Source organism: Elephas maximus, chromosome 8 (assembly GCF_024166365.1).
Source record: "Elephas maximus indicus isolate mEleMax1 chromosome 8, mEleMax1 primary haplotype, whole genome shotgun sequence".
NCBI classification, from domain to species: domain Eukaryota; kingdom Metazoa; phylum Chordata; class Mammalia; order Proboscidea; family Elephantidae; genus Elephas; species Elephas maximus.
In genome coordinates, this window is record NC_064826.1 from 57,012,079 (window position 1) to 57,033,717 (window position 21,639).

Genomic DNA, 21,639 nt, shown 5'->3' on the forward strand with positions numbered 1-21,639 from the left:
TTTGACTGCTAACCAAAAGGATGTTAGTTCAAATCCACCAGTTGCTCCTTAGAAACTGTATGGGGCAGTTCTACTCTGCCCTATAAGGTGGCTATGCGTCAGAATTGGCTCGGCAGCAGATAAGTTTGGATTGTTTTTTGCTGTAGGTAAAAAAAAAATAAAAACAGCAAGGGTAAGGGGGTGGATTTGTTGTTGATGCCGCTGCTATTGCTTTGACAACTTTGTAAGTTGGGATAATTTTGACAGCAACACAGTGAGAGAGTGGAGATGAGAAAAATGAATAGATTACTGAATAGTCCATTTGACAGATAACAACAACAAAAAAACCAAACCTATTGCCAATGAGTTGATTCCAATTCATAGTGACCCTATAGGACAGAGTAGACCTACCCCACAGGTTTTCCAAGGCTGTAATCTTTACGGAAGCAGACTGCCACATTTTCTCCTGCAGAGCAGCTGGTGGGTTAGAACCATCAACCTTTCGGTTAGCAGCCAAACACTTAACCACTATGCCAGCAGGGCTCTTTTGAAGATAACAGGGGTCGGCATTTGAGCAACTGCCCCGAGTGTGAAGAGGCACTAACAGATTCAAGAAATAAGGAGGCAGAATTGGGAGAACTGAACTTACTGGCTATTTTCAGTAAAAGAGATAGATGTGTTGAAAATTATTTATGATCTCTTACAGCTACAAAGTTAAATTTTTTCAGAACAAAACAGCCTGCCTCCATAGAAGCTATTAGTAATCATAAACAAATATTTCAATCTCCAGACATCTTCTACCTCATGAAGGAAGGACTGTTGACTAGCTACTAAAGGATCATTGGAGAAAAAAACAAAAACAACGCATATTTGTGTCAATACTTACTTGTAGTGCTAATATTTTAGCCTACAACCTACTAATGCCCACATAAGGTCTTAGTAAATTTTTCTCAAGCTCATAGTTGAGATTTATATGATATCTAGTAAGTAAAACAAAGGTGAGGTTACAACGTGTACTTAGTAAAGTCCTTTACCTAAATTTATTACATTTAACACAGAAGAGTTTGCTTTCTCCCCAAAGCGCTACACCGCCTTCATTTTCTGCCCTCATTTATTAATCTACCTTTTCCCCTACCTATTTTTTTTTAATAGTTTCAGTTGCTGAATGGTTAATTAAGGGAGAATTTTCATTCTGCTGGTGACATACTTTTTTTAAAGGAATTTTCTACCAAATTAATAATCCCTGCCTCTGTGAGTTGCCTGGCCCCCTCGTTCAGTCCTGCCCTTGAGGTATGAGCACACCTACCAGAGTTCCTTTCTTTGTGGACTTTATTGCACAATTATTAGTGACTTCTCTACACATTCTTAAATGTTTTTGGAAGGCCCCAAGAATGACAAGAAAAACAGGACCCTTATTGCAACTTGCATAGCTAAAAAAAATTCACAGTTGAAAGAGAATGCTAAGCTTCTGAAACCACCCCTCCACTTACCACCATGAAGTACAGAACACAGTCAGCTGAACAAAGGGTCTCAAAGACAAAGGTTATTCTTCCTAGTTCAGAACCTGTGGCTCCAGTCATAGATGTTGGTGGTCTATTTAACATAGAAGAACAGCAATATTTATAATATATTCAGAATACAATTTGGAGCAAAATTAACCTACTTTTTTTCATTAAGCTAAAAACTACACTCTTCTCTTCCTCTAATCTCTTCCCCCACCACACCTCCTTCCTCACTTAATCTCTGCATGCCCAAGCTAAAGCAAAAGAATAAAAATGAGAAAAGACTCTTGCTGGAAAATTTCAAATATGGGAAACTAAAGCAAAACGGGACTAAAGAATTTGTAACATTCTATTTCATGTGCAGCACTGAGAAAAATAAATAAACACACTAAAAGAGACTCCTGCGAACAACCTGGACTATGACTTCTCTTAAGCATCCAAGAATCATGGTTATTGTAGCATTCGAATATTATTAAAATTTTTCAGTGTCATCCAAGTAATACAGAACATAGTTTCTCAATCCCTGAATCTCCAGATAGTCTTAAATAGAATACACTACCCTATGACAGTTTATTTGCTGAGTTCCTTATATTAACAATTTTATGATGGCAATCCTATTTCAATTATTTTTATGGGAAACAGGTGTGAGGATTCTTACAGAAGAGAATCAGAATTCATTTCCTTACTTAAATCCTGGGATATGCAAGTTTAAGATCAGGTAGTCATTATCTGAGCCTCCAGCCCCACTCTGGATATGATCTCCAGCCACCTCCCAACCTGGAAGTGATAAAAGTCATTTTTACTCATAAAAACCCCATTAATGTTTTCTAACAATGCTTTCAAATAAGGTCAAAAAGAAGCATCAGTACTTATATTTAAAGTTAGAAATACCCCCAAAAGAATTCCCTTTTTTTAAGTTTCAGTTGCATACTGCATGCAGTTAGACTCCTTGATACCAGTGAAGATGTTCATATGATTCCCCAGGAGGAACCAAATAATACATTGTTTTGCATAAAAGTTATTTAATAAGAGAAATAATAATGAGCCATGACTTTTTTAAAATTGAAACATATGGTCTTTACCTATTCTAATACATTGAGACAGAAAATTTTAGTCTTCAGGTAACCAGTGTGAAAGAAAAACTTCAAGTTACTTAATAAAGAAGATTTAGGGTCCAAAGTTCTTTCCTACAGTTGGCTATATTGCTATTCCCTAGTTAGTCTCTGCTCATGCATTTGTTCTCTTATTTTTTCATTCATCTAACATTTATTGAGTGGTAAGCTCTACACTAGACACTGAGAATAGAAAGATAAGACAGGGTCTACCCTCTTCTGGGTGGGTACCCTCTTCAAGGAGTCAGAAGAGTATGAGAGACAGGCACTGTCAACAGTTTGGGGTGCAGAGCTGTGCACAGGTTATGTGAGGTCTGTCCTCTGCACAGGAACGGCCAACATACCAAAGGCTGAAGCAGCTGCAGTAAAATGAGGAAAGGAGAAGCATTTTCCTACACTGTCAAGTAAGGTTAGTGATTAACTGCAGTGTCTTAGCATTGACACTTCTGTCTTCAAAAGAACATGTCAGCATCTGGTATTTCAAGGAGGTATCCGAGAGAGACCTTGGAAGAGATTATTATGAGTGCTAGAACGGTGATTTGGCAACCTGTGGTATGTTATAATCGGCAGTTTATAGAAAGGTGATATGCTGAATATACATAAATCAAGGTAGTCTAAAAATAATGTGTACTAATCTACTTCTGAGAGAAATGCCGATTGTTCTGCTGTCTAAATGTTCATGTGGTTGTAAAAAGAGATAAGCAGGTACCAACTCCAAATACTAAGTGCTGAGAAGCCACAACAAAGTCCGACCCAGGGGGAAAACAGGCCCTTCACTGCAGTGTAAGTAATGTGAGAAGCATTTAGGTTTAGAGAAAAGACTGCAAACTTGTGGTGAGGTAAGGAGGAGAGGGATATTCCCACACGGAGAAATTCTATACCAAGAAAAGGGAGAACTTTAAGAATGTTCCTCTAAAAACACCTGCCTAGTGTTCAGAAATGCCAGCTGAGGGATGAGATAGCAGGAAAGGGCAAAGAGAAGAAAAGAGTAGATGGATGGTAAAGGGGTAAGTTTGGAGGGGACCAATACTTCTGCAGGAGGAAGCAAACATTTCTCAAGTTTGAACATCTCCCATAAGGTTCAAAGACAGGCACTGGTGATAATAAAGGAATTCATGCTTTGCAGGTTTAGACTTGGAACTCCAGATCGCCAGTTACAGGTGAGCTACAAGGAAAAGACACACAAGATAATGAATTGGACAAGAAGAGCAGGACAATGACCCTGAAGGAATCTGATGGGCTAGTATTAATGGTACCTTAAGGTATGGCCTAGAGCTGCCCAAGGGAAACATGTAAACCACAAATGTGAACCACATGTGTTGTTTTAAAAGTTCTAATAGCCATATTAAAAAGTAAAAAGAAGCAAAATTAATTTAAATATATATAACCCAATTATCTAAGATATTCTCATTTCAACATGCAACCAATATTAAATATTACGTATTTTACTTTTTCATACTAAGCCTTTGAATATACTAGTGTGCATTTTACACCTTCAGCTCATCTCAATTTGGACATGCCACATTTCAAGTGGCCAATATCCACATGTGGCCACCGTCCTGGACAGCACACCTACAGGACATAAAGCTGAGATCTGAAAGCGTGGCATACTTAAGTTAGGAAATACTGCCTATCGCCATGCCCTAGTTGTCATTTTCTCCATACTCAATCATAAGAACATTGTAGAAGTGTGTCAATGAAAATGTTCATTCCAAAAAAAACTTACTTCTAATCTCACACCCTTACATCTACTTTTATTTTTATATATTCCCTTCTTTTTTTGGTCCTTTATGCATAGTTTTTAAAAAGTACATGTAATTTTGTTTCTTAGAGTGAATTCTACATTTTCCCTGTTTCCAATTATACTTTATATTTTAAGAATTTTTTTTTTACAAAGTAAACTTGTATTTATTACAAAAGTGTGAAAGCTATAGAAAAATTTAAAAATGAAAATTATGTATAATCTTATCACTCAGAAATAACCACTGTTAAGATGTTAAGTGTTTGTTTTCACTATCTTTCAATGCATATATGTTTTTGCATCACTGCAATCTCATTAAGGAGCCCTAGTGGTTCAGTGGTTAAGTGCTCACCTGCTAACTCAAAGGTTGGCCGTTTGAACCCACCAGCCACTGTGGGAGAAAAGGTGGGAATCTACTTCTGAAAAGATTACAGCCTTAGAAACCCTATAGGGCAGTTCTGCTCTGTCCTACAGGGTCACTATGACTGGAATCAACTCATAGATGGCAGTGGTTTTTGGAGATCTTATTGTACATTACCTTCTGTATCACAGTTTTATAAATTGTTATTGCATAAGCATGTTTTATTTTTAAATACTTCATCACCATGTTAATGACTGAATTAATATTTCACTGTGTAAATAAAAAAAGATTTTTTTTTTTTTTGGTGTAAATAGACATAATTAATTCCCACAATTTATCAAGTTACACTACAGGGCTTACCGCCTGTTGACCACACATCTATTTGAACCATTTAGATTGTTTTTATGTTTTAACTAATACAAATAACACTACAGTGAAGCTATGTTTGGTAAAGCTTTTCTGTAGTTCACACTTGCCCTAGAAAAAAATTTCAGTGATGGAATTATTAGGACAAATGGATAAATATTTTTAAACCAATATTTTGTGCTTACTCTGATTTTGAGAGCAATGTGTGTTCATGAGGAATATTTATAAAACATAAACCAAAAATCTCATTGTTGTTGACTCAGTTCCGACACATAGTGACCCTATGAGACAGAGCAGAACTGCCCCATAGGGTTTCCAAGGAGTGGCTAGTAGATTTGAACTGCTGACCTTCTGGTTAGGAGCTGAGCTCTTAACCACTGTGCTACCAGGACTACTCATAAAATACAGAAAACTAAATTTAAAAGTGAAGTAATTCATACTTCCCAGCACCCCAGCCCAGGAATGAACTGCAAACCTTTAGGTGTATTTCTTTTTAATCTTTTTCTACTGCATATTTTTGAAAAATATATCTCAGGTTTTACTGTATAATCTACTGTCTTCTGATTTCTTCATTTAGTATTGCTTTCTGATTTTTCTCATTATTAATATAAAAAACACTTTTCCTTTAAACATCCTTTCTACATTTAATTTTAATGATTGTAATAACATATGGTTACATCGTAATTTTATTTAATCATACCTCCATTGTTAAATATTTAGTTTGTTTCTTCCTATTATTCACTCTTATAAATAACACTAATATTAACAATCACGGAGCACGAATTCCTTTCCAGAAGTGAAATTAGTAAGCTGAAGGATGGGAACATTCAAAATTCTTAAAATATACTGCCAAATTGTTTTGCATATAGCTGCCATTTTTAATGACTGCATAATATTCCATCTAATTAGCATATCATAACTTTTGCAAAAATGATCCAATTGCTGGATATTTTGATTATTTCAATTTTTTATTATAATAGACAATGCTCAACAAACATCTTCATAAATATACAGTAACTTGTCTCCAATTTTGAATTCCAGTGCATGAGTTCCAGGGCAATCATATGAAATTCAGACTAAAAAAAAAATTATATATATACATATATATATAGTCTAACTCATATACCAAGTCAGTTAGAACACGTCCACTCTGACTCCATGACCACGTCTGCTCTGACTCCATGACTATGGATGACTGTCTCATGAAATGCACTGCTCCCAGGCCTTTTGCTTTAATCAGCGTTCTCTGGAGCACTGTTCCTCACAAGGTTGGTACTGAACCACCCAGTCACAAAAATATACATCTGCTGTCTTTGTCCTTTCACATTACTGTTTGGTTTTTATACATCATATACTCATATTGCAGAGATGCATATTTTTAAATTAATAATTGAGTATTTCTGAAAATCAGCAAAAATTTAAAATATAGTCTCTAAGTGAATGAGCAAGTAAGTGGGTAAATCAAGTATTATTAGAATTAGACTAAGCTCTCTAAAAAAATCAAACAAAACTTTCAGATATTTACTAGGTAAGTGAATACACACACGTATTACTGCTTTCACAGAGTCATTTAGATAACCTGGCCTACCCAATCTTATTTTCCAATAGGCCTTAACTTCCTCAACTTAAAATTCAATTATAGGAGCTTTTAGGAACATAAATCCTAACAGTCAGGTAAAAACTATTACATTTTTTATTCTTCCTTAGGATAAGTTCCTAGAAATGGAATTATTGGTCAAAAAGAGGAATATTTTGTAATCTTTAATATAAATTAAGGCTTTGTCTTCCCCTCCTTTACTTATCTGTTTAACAAGCATTATTCAAGGACATATTATCTGTCAACCTCTATACTCATGCGAGGGGCCCTGGTGGCACAGTGGTTAAGAGCTCAGGCTGCTAACCAAAAGGTCGGCAATTCGTATCCACCCACTGCTCCTTGGAAACCCTATGGGGCAGTTCTATTCTGTCCTACAGGGTTGCTATGAGTCAGAACCGACTTGACGGCAACGGATTTGGTTTGTTTTTGGTATGCTCATGTGTACATATCACTTCCTACATCCCAAGCCTGTTTATTTTGGGTAGGTAATAATTTAAAACAAATGCAATTCCGAAGATTTTTCTCAATACTAAAATATAACATGGATAAAAGGACGCATTTGAATATAAAACCCTAGTACTTATAATACCTTCCCCTCGCATCAAGTTTAAAAATACACACACAGATACTGTCATCATTCAACCAGCAAATGGTGCAGAACATCCAAGTCTTAGCTCTCTAAGCACTTAAAATGCAAAAACAAATAAAATTCAGAACCACCCTATAAGGACTCTGCTACATTTTGAACCTTTCAGGAAGCGGAATTCATACATATTTCATAAACACAGGCTTCGTAAGCAAAAAAGTTTGAGATCATCTAACCCCTCACTGTGGCTCAGTGACAAACCACTTGAGACAAATACAGGCAAAAATGTTTTCAGAGGGCTGAGTCCAAGAGTGATCATCACTGCTGCCAAAATGCACCACGTGAGCTGATTCTGAACTCACCATTCATCCCGTCACACTTTGAATTTCCCACATTGAAGCAGGAAGTTTTCATGTTGCCAGGAAGGACATTCCACCATTTATATTCAAATCCGAGTGCAGGCTCCGTTCCTGCTGGACAAGGTCTACACTCTACAGGAGACAAGCAGGCAAACGATTACAATTAAACTGCATCTGGACAACTTCCTCTTGCCCTGTACCAAGTACTGCTAAACTTCTTTAATTAGCAGAGAGGGATGTGGGAAGGAGAGATATTGGATTAATTCCCTTAGAAATTGATAACTTTTTCAAAAGCAATCTGGAAAGAAAAAAACCCTGGATCTAACATATGCATATATAATTGACCAATGTGGGGGGAGGGGGGAGAATACAGAATCTTTTAAAATAAACATTTCCCTTTATCTCTAGAAGTAACTGCTAATCCTAAATCCCCTCCACAATAAAAGTAAGTCAACGTCAAGTTCTCCTATATGAAATCTTAGAATCAGTTCTCTCCACCTTACAAATAAGGAAATATTTCACCCTACCCATTGGTTATTAAACTTAACCACAATATTAATACCATTTAATTACGGACTAATTACTTGAAGTTCAAACATTGACTATGCTGAGAAATGGCTTAGGACGTTGAAGGGTTCAGACACTGGAAAGAGTTAAGTTTATAAATAAGCCTGATTTAAATTAACATCTGCAACATTGAACTGGAAGGCTCTTTTCCAACGACTTTTAAATTTAGCCAAAACCCTCTGCATCATCATCTGAAGGGAATAGGGAGAGAAAATATTCACTAAGCAAGCACTTCCTGGTGCCAAAGTACCGCAGGAGACATCTTATTTAACATGCTTAACAATGAGCTAAATATTACTAGCCCTAATTTTACAGATGACAAAATTGAAGCTCAAAGAGCTTAAATAAAGGCATAAGTAAATTTTTTACTATTAGTAGTAAACAGGACATGGGTTCAAATCCAAATTAATTTGACTCCAGAGTCCTTTTTATGCTATATCCCAAAGGCTCTGGATATCAAATATATGGTCCTCTTCAAATTTTTTTTTTCAAATTAGATTGGTACCTACAACTAAAATGTATTGTAGTTTTTGTCTACTAAAATTAAAACAATTTCTGTAACCATTGTCTGTATTACTTGGTAAGTACTAAAAATTTCCCGATTGTATACTTTTTAAATAATCTACTGAGGGACTATTTTAATTGCCATATGATCAAAATTAGCAAGTTTTGCTACTACCATGGCATAAACTGTGATCCATTACTCCACATCTGAAGTAGAAGAAATAACTTTTTTTTTACTTATATAATATAAATGTGGAAACCCTGGTGGTGTAGCGGTTAAGTGCTACGGCTGCTAACCAGGAGGTCAGCGGTTCGAGTCCGCCAGGTGCTCCTTGGAAACTCTACGGGGCAGTTCTACTCTGTCCTATAGGGTCGGGACTCGACGGCAGCAGGTTTGGTTTTGGTTTGGGAATACAAACGTACTTTTACACACACACTGGGACAGGAGTGCTTAACATTAACATTAATATGTTGGAATTTTCCTGTAAATCTCCAAAGATAAAAAGTCATCCCTTTAAGAGGCTGTTACACAAAGCTATCCACGTGATACGTTAAATAAGTCACCGCAGTCTAACAAGTCAATTATCATTTTGCTCAACTCTTCTTCAGTCCCTATAAGAAGTCGTGTATTTGAAAGGATACTTCTATAAAAACAATTTAGGACAAGGTCACAGTATTCCAACAAGTTTATTTTGCTAAAGGTCCAATTCTTGGATCAACTGACTTCCTACCCTTTGTTCCATCTGAAAACATGCCAGGAGGACAGGGGTGGCAAGACGACGATCCACTGTTATAAAATCCAGGATTGCAAGGCGGACAATTCCTCTTCTCTCCAGAAGGGGGCAACCTAATAGCATCTGTGAGGTCCTCCCTGCAGATTTTGGGCTCTATCCACTTGTACATTATCTGTGTCTGCCAAAAAAGTATGCAAATCACATAACATGCTGTATTTGCTTTAAAGTTCCAACAACAAAAATGTTAAACTGACAACTATGAAAAATCTAAATAAGTGACAGAAGGGCTAGGCTAAAGAGAATCTACAACATTAGCGACAAAATAAGAAAAAAAGAGAAAGCTTTTGGGAGGAAATAACCCTTACTCCCCAATTTTTTTATTCTAAGCTACAGATGGCTTTACCTGATAAATATCATGTCTGTTATTTCATGAAATCCCTCTTTAAAATATCAATAAGATGATTATGGCCCTTATTCTTCCATCCACTCATTCACTTTATTCCATAACCGATACAAGGTTTTATATTGGGACCTTCACTCTTCTTTTCCCCTCCCCCACTCACAGCACATAATCACACAAAAAAAGATTATTAAATATATATATATACGCATATAAATACATACACATATACGTATCAACCTTCAAATCTGAATCCTGTTATTTCCATAAATAAGGAGTCCTGGTGACCCAATGGCTATATAAGTACTCAGATGCAAACTGAAAGGTTAGTGGTTTGAAACCACCAGTGGCTTTGAGGGAGCAAAGACCCAGCAATCTGCTCCCATAAAGATTGTTGTTAGGTGCTGTCGAGTCAGTTCCGCAGCCTAGGACATCCTATGGGGCAGTTCTACTCCATCTTACAGGGTCGCTAGGGGTCAGAATTGATTAGATGGCACACGACAACATTTTATAAATACTTGTAGTCGCTCCCTGAGTTCTTTCCAGTAAACTAATATTAGACTATAAGTGTTACAGCTAAAGCATTTTCTCCAGGGGCTACTAGATCCCGTTCCATGTGCTGTGAACATTAGGATGACACAGCCCCTGCCTTCAAGGAATTAAAGTGTTTCACATCTTAAGCTTTTATTCTCTCACATGGGCACACGTCACCACGTAAAACAAAGTGTAAGAAAATAGCTACACCTCAGCCAGACCCTAGGCTGTTATAACACTAGTTTCTCTCTTTTTGAAGCCAGAAACACTAACATGCCTTAGCCGTCTCAAAATTAAATTGATACGCTTAGCAAAAAAAAAAGTATTCTAAAAACAAAGAGAAAAGGAAAAAAATCAGCTCTTTTATAAGTAAATATCGTTTTTAAAAAAGACTAAAATTGCCTTTCATTAGGAATATAATCTGCTGAAAGTATTCTTTCCCCTTAAAAACAACTTCTAAAGTAATAAGTCTAATAATGAAGCTGGAGAACCAAATTTAAAGGCAATTCTCTATAGTTATTTCCAGTTAATAGAAAAATCATATAGTAAGCCCCTGTGAGCACTCAATTTTATTCTCAAGTATTCTCTTATGGAAGAGTAAATTCACTTTATCTGAAGAATGATACTTAAGGCAATGGTTTAAAAGGTAGATATCTCAACAGAACTATAAATAACTTTTTTTTCTTTTTCAAACTCTCTTTCTCGCATTCATTTTACAACCTACGTCATGGTTCAATTTAACCAGCCACTTCACCCAACTGCATCTCCGATTATCTGTAAAATAACGGCCACTCCTGCTGGGGCTTCCTAAGTAGCTGAACAAATAAATTAGATACTATATCCATAAGGGGCTCTCAGCTCCATGAGAAAAGCAAATGAAATTCGGATATATCCAAGCAAGTGAAACATTGTATTTGGGGGACTGTCTTTTAAAATTTCTGGCTTAATATACAAAACAAATCTCAAATTCAACTCAATTCACTAATTTGCTGATTTATTTTTACATCAGTTAAAATTGCTTTGGATTACCTGTGAGATTCTGCAGAGCTGGGAATAACCGATTGCCACGTGGGGATGGGGGATGGGGGATGGGGGATGTCACTGAGGCTGAGTGCCAGTTCATGAGCCTGGGGCACACCATGTCATCCTCTCAACCTCTCCGGGAGGTAGGTAATATTATCCTCAAGTTTGTAAGCAGGGAAACCCCTGATTAGAGCTGGTAAACAACTTGCCCCCCAACCATATACCTCTAGTAAGTGGTAAAGCCACTAGTCAGAAAGAGTCAGTTTGGTGAGGGTAAAAATTAGAAAATATGCAAATACATTTGAACAAGTGAGCTAACCACGAGACTTTCGATCAAAGTAAACTACATTTCAAGAACTTAGAAAATGTCCACCGCCTTTAAACTTTTAAACACTCAGAAGTCAAGTTTCAAGTGCTCAATGGTAAAAGTTTCAGTTACAAAGCCTCTTGTTCCACATGGCAGATTGATTCTCCCTCTCTCTTTCTAATGGAGACAGATGCTTTCAAGTCTGGCTGACTAGGGAAAGATAGTAATTAATATTAATGATACTAAGTGCCAGATGGCTCACAGTGCAGGTGAAAAACCAACTATCAATTCACTCTTCGTCAAGTTGAAAGAGAATTATGAAATGTTTTATGAAACCAAAACCCTAACAGACCAAAATTAGCTAGATTACCATTAAGCCTACAGAAGAGTTAGAGTGCCCACTTATATTAACAAAACATATCTAAAAAATGTGGAGGTATCAATAGGAAACTATTTCTCGTATCAAAATAAAATTCTAGAGTTTGGAGGGCGAAATTCTTCACAAACTTTTTTTTTTTAATAATGATATTTTTATTGAGTTTTTGGTGAAAGTTTCCTCACAGACTTTTAAACTGGGCATGTATAAACGTCCCTGCCCAAAGGCACCATATCTGTATAGGCTGGCTGAAGTCATCAGAGCTAAATTAAATGTTTTTAAATGGCCTACCAGCTGCCACCCCTAGTGTGCCATGATGTTCTGGCTCAAATGGCCCCAGACAGGCAGGCTACTAAGACAGAGAGCAAAGGCCCTGAGATTGGAGGGTGTCTGTTTGAGAAACAGCAAAGAGACTGGTGTGGTTAGAGGAGAAGCAAGTAAAAGAGAAATAGGCTATACTATTTTTTTTTTTTTTTTTTATCAGGGAGGTAATAGGGTGTTGAGTGTGGAACCTAGAGACGTAGTAAGACAGGAAACTGAGGGTCCCCCAAATTTGCAAACAAAGTAACAAGAAATGGGCCAGGGCACAGAAACAAAGCCATCCCCAGAACAATGAGGCAGGGTATCTAAAAATAGCCCGCAAACCTCTTTAAAGTTGCCTTTCAAAAGCAGCTGGAGAAAACCAGGCCCAGGGACCTGTGCAGAACATCCACCTGTGACTGCTGAGCGACCTTCCACCAGGGGCAGTGAGGGGCTGCAGCCCCAGCCGGGGAATTGAGCCCGGGGAGTAAGAGACCAAGCAGGCACGACACTCCATAATAAATCCTGATATAAATCCCAGAGGCCTCCGGGACAGGAGCCATCTAGGAAAGCTGCTGCACATGCACCTTAGTTAACATATCCCCACCTGTGTCTATGAATAAACATGAATCTTTTCCCGCCCAAGAACTTGTAAAAACTCAGGCCCTTGTTTTGTTCTGGGAGATGGCGGTAAGCATTGCTCTAGGCCCTCCTCATCTCCACTTGCAAGCCTCTTCAATAAAGCTTTGCTTGTGTGGAAAACTAATTGCCTTACCTGCTCATTCTTGACCAGTGAGAGGCAAGAACCTTATTCCAGTAACACTACTACTTGCCTCCTTACCCCTGCCACTGGGAACTCATCATTTGTCTCTCCTTAAATTAGCAACCATTTTGCCACATTCTGTTGGACCCCTCCTTCAAAGTCATACTCAATATCCACATCTGCCCTAACCACATTCTCAACTCACCTGCTTACATATTAGCATCCACTTGGATTTCTTTTCTATAAAGCCTTTACTGTTTTTCTCTTTTCCGTTGTGGTTACCTCTTTATTCCCTTTCCAAATGCCCAGAAGTCTAGGCTTTCTTCTTTTATGTTGGAGTCACTGTGGCAATTTAACATTGTGTTGGAGGCTCTAGCCAGAACATTTGGGCAAGAGAATGTTCTAAAATTAGATTGAGTATGGCTGCACAATCATGTAAATATACTAAAGAAGCTGAATTCTACGCCTTCTTGAGACAAGGTATTAGACTATATAACTTCATCTCTGTTTCTAGAAAATTCATGACGATCATCGAGGGGTTGCTAGTGATTTTGTATCAGATTGTCTTATAGTTTGTTTTCCCTTAATTTAACCTTCAATATTACAAATTATTCCAAGTACCTGACACCTGCAACACAGTATTTCTCAATTATATAGCAGTAGTAAGATGTAGTAGACGTACAAAAATAGGTATAAAGGAGTATGGGTTTTAGATCTGCCTTTCTTCCTATACGATTTAAGTATTTATGCTTAAAGTTAAGTATACTTGGGGCCTACATTTCTTAATTAGGAAGATGGGAAAACAACATGGAATTTCTCAGAGACTAGGGATTTCTGAATTTGTTTGAAGTAAAAATTTCCCCGTAGTCTTTTTTTTTTTAAATGTTTTTTTAACATCTTAATTGAGATACAATTCTGATACAATTCATCCATTTAAAACGTACAATTCAGTGTCTTTAGGTTGGTGCAGCTACAAGGCAAACACCAATGATGGTAGGCAGTCACCAGAAACTAGGAGAGAGGCATGGATCCTTAGAGCCTCCAGAAGGAATCAACACCCTGATTTTGAACTACATATGTTATTTCATTAAGTTCCCACTGCTTAGCATTTTATTTACTTCTGAAGTTAAAAACATGTATCTTGAAATAGGTCTGAAATCACTTTTTTAAAAAATCACTGAGTTTGTGGACTCTAACTAGTATATTGTATGTTGTATACCAAGAGCACATCCAGAGCTCACCGAGACTCGACAGGAAAACATAATTTGTGTGTATGTGAGTATACAACATGCCTGGATGTGTACATGTGTAAATATATCTATGTGTGTGTACTGTGTGCATCGATAGGCTTACTTTCTTTTAGCTTAGGTCAACTAGATTTTGTCACATTGGTCAACTACTCACTGACATATAATAAAAATTGGCTTTGGATATTTTCATTATATCAAAGGTCAAGATTCTTCACTAGATCTCATTCGTTTAATGATTATTATATATAATAAACTAAATTTACTTTTGTCTTACTTTTCAGTAAGGCAACTTTAGCTAGAAAAAGTTTAGCTAAAAAAAAACATTATTTCAGATTACTTTTCAGCCCATCTTAGCAGCACCTCTCTACACAGATTTTCTAAACAGAAATGGTATTAATTGGCCATTAGTGTAGGGCCATCAGGATCTTGAAAACCCTGGTGGTGTAGTGGTTAAGCACTGTGGTTACTAACCAAAAGCTTGGCAGTTCAAATCCACCAGGTGCTCCTTGGAAACTCTATAGGGCAGTTCTACTCTGTCCTATGGGTTCGCTGTGAGTCGGAATTGATCCCACGACAACAGGTATCAGGATCTTACCTTATAGTTAAGAGCTGTTAGTCTGAGTTATTGTTCCTATTGAAAGTAATAGTTGTACTTCTCATTGAAATTTTTTACTTATTTAAATTGGCTTTCCCTCAAATTATTCTGAATCAGTAAGTACATGCCCTACCATAAAAACCAGAATGCACTTGGTCTTAAGCATACCAAAGTAAATTCCTTTAAAAAAATAAAACTTAAGGACTTAAGGGGAAGATTAATAAATATTTACTACAAATAAAAAGTATAGATTATATCAGAGACTACATCAGCCTGAGGCCAGAAGAACTAGATGGTGCCCATCTATAACCGATGACTGCCCTGACAGGGAACACAACAAAGAATCCCTGAAGGAGCAGGAGACCAGTGGAATGCAGACCTCAAATTCTCACAGAAAGACCAGACTTAATGGTCTGACTGAAACTAGAAGGACCCCGGAGATCATGGTCCCCAGACCTTCTGTTAGCCCAAGACAGGAACCATTCCCAAACCCAACTCTTTAGACAGGGATTGGAGTGGACTATGAAACAGAAAATGATTCTGGTGAGGAGTGAGCTTCTTGGCTCAAGTAGACACATGAGACTATGTGGGCAGCTCCTGTCTGGAGGGGAGATGAGAAGGCAGAGGGGGACAGAAGCTGGCTGAATGGACATAGAAACAGAGGGTGGAGAGTGTGCTGTCTCATTAGGTGGAGACAACTAGGGGTATATAGCAAGGTGTATATCAATGTTTATATTATAGACTGACTTGATTTGTAAACTTTCACTTAAAGCACAATAAAAATTTCTTTTAAAAATCACCTATATGAGACCAACAGTCACCGATTATAACAGAGATGAGAATGTAAGGGGGCAGGGGAACTAGGTTAATGGAAACTGAACAATCAGAATGGAAATAATGAGAATGTTCATGCATTGTGAAGAATGTAACCAATGCCACTGAACAACTTGTGTAGAAGCTGTGGAATGGGAACCTAAACTGCTGTGTAAACCTACACTGAAAATACAATAAAATATGTTTAAAAGGAAAAAAAGCTTGTAAGCGGCTATCCAATGTACAGCAATTGGTCTCTATTCTCCTACAATAACAGAGGAAGGAGGAGAGGCGGGAACAGGAAAACGAAATGGAATGTGCATATAATTACCTCCATTAATAAGTGCCCCCTTTGCCATGAGACCAGAATAACTGGATGGTGCCCGGCTACTGTTACTGGACATCTTCATCAAAGAGTCTGAAGAAGAATCTTTGATCAAAAGAGGGAAAATGTGGAACATAATGTGAAATTCTCATGGACTCTAGACTTTCTGGAGTCATGGACGGTGATGTTGTTGTTGTTGTTGCTGTTGTTAGGTACCATAGAGTCGGTTCCAACTCATAGCGACCCTATGTACAACAGAACAAAACACTGCCTGGTCCTTCACCGTCCTCACAACCCTTGATATACTTGAGCTCATTGCTGTAGCCACTGTGTCAATCCATCTCATTGAGGGTCTTCCTCTTTTTCATTGACCACTATGGAGGGTGAATGAACCCCTGAAACTATCTCCCTAAGAAAATTTTCAAACCTTAAACCAAAAATATTCCCTGAAGTCTTCTTAAAACCAAACAATAGTTTAGCTTAACTAGTAAAGAATGTCTAGCTTAATTAGTAAAGAATATCTGCCTTGAGCACTGAGCTCTTTTAACATCTATCTATATGGGATGAAACTGACAACAGCAACTCGAAAGATCAGATGAAACTTAGGGGGCAGTGAGTTTATATTAATGGGGCAGAAACAACTCAGAAAAAGAAAGTGAGAATGGGTGCACAATGTGAAGAATGTAAACAACGTCACTGAATTGTACATGTAGAAATTTTTTAATTGGTGTTATGTTTTGCTGTGTACATTCTCAACAACAATAAAAATAAAATAATTTACGAAAAAAAAAAAGCATAGAACCTAGGGATACAAACACAAGAAAAGAAAGCAACAAATTTCCTTGACCTAGCTTGGATAATATACATACTTATATACATATTTCTTGATCAAGCTAGGTCAAGAAAATGAATATCATTATTTCAAAATACATAAACAAACACAAGGATTATTTCAAAATATGCAAACATACACAAAGAACCCTGCATAGCAGCCCCTTTAACGTCAGTCTCTCCTTACTGACAGAAGCTGGCACAGGCTGATTCTTTAATTAAGAGAATGGCAGGTCAACTGTAGAGTACATAGGGGCATTTCTCCCCTGGATAAGTGCCATTTATATGGTAATTACTTTGCATTTCCTAAATTCAATTACACAGTAATCTGCCATAACTAAATTAGCCTATGGCTGCATAACTTTTATTGACAAAACCTACTGAGTAACCAGATAATTAAAGAGAAGTTACAGGGTATTTCCATCCTGTGAGTCACCATGCACATTTTAAGGCTGTGCTCTTCCTGATGTTCAGATTACTTCTGAAAAAGTTTAACTATTAAAAAAAAAAAAAGCAGTAATGTATTGGGCACTGACTGTGTTAGTAACTTTCCATTCAATATGTCATGTATTCTCATAGCAGTTTTATAAGTCGATGCTAATATTATCCCCATTTTACAGATGGAAAAAACTGAGGTTTAGAGACATCAAGTAACTCGCTCACAACACCAATAAGCAGTAGACAGGCAGGCAGGCTTCAGAATCTAAAGACGTAAATTTCTTCCATACTACCCTGCATGCATGTGCTAGAATCAGCTAACTTAAGCCCTCATGAGTAAATTAGAAAAAACCCAGTGCCGTCGATGAGTAAATTAGAGTCTGCTCAAAATTGGGAGGAGGATTAAATAAATTCGGGATGGAGGTGACTGAACACTACCTATATGTACCTTTCCTTCTTCATCACATGGAGTGTGGATCTGGAAATAGTCTTTTGTGGTGCAGGGAGGGCGTTTGATGCACTCACTGGATCCTTCTTCTGCAACATAAAAATACATTTCAGAAATGGTCCACTGCTTTGTGAATCTGAGAAAAGGCAAAAAATAAAACGAAAAAGGAAACAACTATAAAAGGAAAAGTAACCTTACCAGAATAACTTAGGTAGAACTGCAAGGCCTAAAGAAAATAAGAGCCTACATTTTTATTTTTCCTAGAACAATCAATGTTTCTACGATATATATGATGTGAATCATAGTTTTTCTAAGAAGACATTAGATTTCTTCCATTATCACTGAACTGGAAATTTGGAACAAGTTAAAAGCTCTTCAGTACATCTCTACGCCAGCCAACACCTAAAAGTACAATACAAATGTTTTTCTTTCTTTCTTTCTTTTTAGCATTAGTATTCCACAGGTATGTGGATATGTTTGTACCCAGTAACCAAACCAGGATATGTATAAACATATCCACATACCTGCGGATGTGGAATAGAAAAAATTATAGACAAAGGGGAAAGTAATGCAGAAGGGGATAACAGAAAGTCATAAATTTCACCCATTTAATACTGATTTACTTCAGCACTCTGGTGCCTGGCCTACCTTTCACGTCATATTTTAAGTGTGAACTTCCAGCACACGAACGTACACTCTACAATCACAAATTCAGAAAAAAAAAAGAACAAAGAGTGTAAACTGGCAAAGACCAGTCTTACCTGAAAAATGGGAGTCTTCTTTACATTGGATGCATTCTTTGGCTCCTTTCTCAGAATAGGTGTTTCTGGGGCACACTTGGCAGTTGAACGAACCTGGTTTGTTGCTAAATGTGCCTGGCTTGCACGGAAAGCATTCTGATGTGTATGCCACCCCTGTGTGATAAGGGAAACAGAGAATGGGGGAGAAGACCCAATGCCAATAAGGAGATCTGCACCTACCCGCTGCTTCTATCCAGAAGGAAATACTAGCAGCACAATAGTAGACCACCACAAACACACTATCTCATTTATTTATTCGATACTGAGAGAGAATTAACTATGCACAAGAAACTGGTATAAATACTAAATAAAACACTTTAAGTGGAACAAACACTTAAAAGATCAAGATTTGATAAGAGATAATAACTCTATAAAGTGAGGGCTGTCTCAGAAGGCTACTCCACTAACTCAAAAATAGAATAAATCCTAAGATTCCCTCAAATACTAAAAACCTGTACTCTGATCTTTGTGGCTACCAGTTCCTTTTTCTCCACTGCTCATCAAGTCACAGGTGAGACCTCACAGACCCTAGGAATCCCTTCACTTTCTTTTGGTTTGTAATTTCGGCCTTTGATCTAATGAGTTAACGTCATGGGAACAAGTACACTTAAAAATAAATAAACAAACCCATTGTCACTGAGTCAATTCCAACTCATAGCAACTCGATAGAACAGAGTAGAACTGCCCCATAGAGTTTCCAACGAAAAATATAAGCCAAACTTCAATAAAGGAGAATCACTGTTTTAATTAAAAGTGGGCCTAACTGAGTATGAACCACGCCAGAATTTATTAGCCATTCTCCAGGGTCAAGAAACACCTAGCTGGGGTCAGAGAGGCACAAAAGGTTAAGAGACACAGTCAGACCAAGATGGCTATTTTATTATTTTTATGGTGGTACAAGGAGCTCTGGTGGTGCAGTGGTTAAGCTCTTGGCTGCTAATCAAAAGGTTGGCAGTAAAAACCCACCCAGCTACTCCATAGGTCAAAGGCCTGGTGATCTACTCCCAGAAAGACTACATCCCAGAAAACTCTATGGGGCAGTTCTGCCCTATCACATGGGGTCACTATGAGTCAAAAACCAACTTGATGGCACCAAACAACAACAACATGGTGGTGCAATGGTTAAGCACTCAGCTGTTAACCAAAAGGTTGTCTGTTTGAACCCACCCGGCAGCTCCGCAGGAGAAAGGCCTGGCAATCTGCTCCCATAAAGATTGTTGTTGTTGTTGTTGTTAGGTGCCATCCAGTCAGCTCAACTCATAGCGACCCTATGAACAACAGAACTAAACATCGCCCAGCAATGCCTGGTCCTGCACCATCCTCGCAATCGTCTTTATGCTTCAGCCCACTGTTGCAGCCACTGTGTCAATCCACCTCATTGAGGGTCTTCCTCTTTTTTGCTGACCCTCTACCAAATATGATGTCCTTCTCCAGGGACTGGTCCCTCCTGATAACATGTCCAAAGTGTGTGAGACAAAATCTCCCCATCCTTGCTTCTAAGGAGTATTCTGGCTGTACTTCTTCCAAGATAGATTTGTTCGTTCTTCTGGCGGTCAATACTCTCTGCCAACACCATAATTCTTCTTCGGTCTTCTTTATTCGTAGTCCAGTTTTCTCATGTATACAACTGAAAATACCATGGCTTGGGTCAGGCGAACCTTAGTCCTTAAAATGACATCTTTGCTTTTTAACACTTAAAGAGGTCTTTTACAGCAGATTTACCCAATCCATCATTTCATTTCTTGACTGCTGCTTCCATGGGCATTGATTCTGGATCCAAGTAAAATGAAACCCTTCACAACTTCAAACTTTTCTCATTTATCATGATGTTGCTTATCGATTCGGTGGCGAGGATTTTTGTTTTCTCTATGTTGAGGTGCAATTCATATTGAAGGCTGTGGTCTTTGATCTTCATCAGTAAGTGTTTCAAGTCCTCTCCACTTTCAGCAAGCAAGGTAGTGTCATCTGCATCACGCAGGTTGTTAATGAGTCTTCCTTCAATCCTGATGCCATGTTCTTCTTCATGTAGTCCAGTTTCTCAAATTATTTGCTCAGCATACAGATTGAATAAATATGGTGAAATGATACAAACATGATGCACACCTTTCTTGACTTTAAACCATGCAGTATCGCCTTGTTCTTGGTCTATGCACAGGTTCCACATGAGCACAGTCAAGTATTCCATAATTCCATTCTTCTCAATGTTATTCATAATTTGATATGATCCACACAGTCAAATGTCTTTGCATAGTCAATAAAACACAGGTAAACATCTTTCTGGTATTCTGTGCTTTTGGCCAAGGTTCATCTGACATCAGCAATGACATCCCTGGTTCCGTGACCCCTTCTGAATCTGGCTTCAATTTCTGGAAGTTCCCTGTCAAGGTACTGCTGCAACCACTTTTGAATGATCTTCAGCAAAAGTTTACCTGTGTGTGATATTAATGATATTGTTCGATAATTTCTGCATGCTATTGGATCACCTTTCTTTGGAATGGGAACAAATATGGATCTCTTCCAGTCGGTTGCCCAGGTGGCTGTCTTCAAAATTTCTTTACATAAACGAGTGAGCACCACCAGCGCTCCATCCATCTGTTGAAACAGCTCAATTGGTATTCAGTCAATTCTTGCAGCCTTGTTTTTCGCCAGTGCTTGAGTTCATTTCAGACTTCCTCCGGTACCATCAGTTCTTGATCATATGCTACCTCCTGAAACAGCTGAACATCACCCAATTATTTTTGGTATGGTAACTATGTATTCCTTCCATCTTCTTTGGATGTTTCCTGGGTCATTCAGTATTTTGGCCACAGAATCCTTCACTATTGCAACTTGAGGCTTGAATTTTTTCTTCAGTTCTTTCAGCTTGAGAAATACTAAGTGTGTTCTTCTCTTTTGGTTTTTTAACTCCAGGTCTTTGCATGTGTCATTACAATACTTTACCTTGTCTTCTTGAGCCACCCTTTGAAGGCTTCTGTTCAGCTCTTCATTACTTCTTTTATTCATTTTAGTGACTCAGTGTTCAAGGGCA

General features: G+C 37.8%; 1 protein-coding gene across 2 annotated transcripts in view; it reads right to left on the reverse strand.

Annotated features, from left to right (window-relative positions):
- The window catches only part of ELAPOR2 (endosome-lysosome associated apoptosis and autophagy regulator family member 2), a 180,420-nt gene that overhangs the window by 41,386 nt on the left and 117,395 nt on the right, over positions 1–21,639 (reverse strand). For both annotated transcript variants that reach the window (XM_049894242.1, XM_049894244.1), the window contains 6 exons: positions 18,573–18,725; positions 17,812–17,900; positions 9,406–9,586; positions 7,607–7,735; positions 2,168–2,258; positions 1,470–1,572 (listed from right to left, as the gene is read on the reverse strand). In XM_049894242.1, coding sequence (XP_049750199.1) covers positions 1,470–1,572; positions 2,168–2,258; positions 7,607–7,735; positions 9,406–9,586; positions 17,812–17,900; positions 18,573–18,725 — 746 coding nt within the window. The remainder of the gene's footprint in view (positions 1–1,469; positions 1,573–2,167; positions 2,259–7,606; positions 7,736–9,405; positions 9,587–17,811; positions 17,901–18,572; positions 18,726–21,639) is intronic.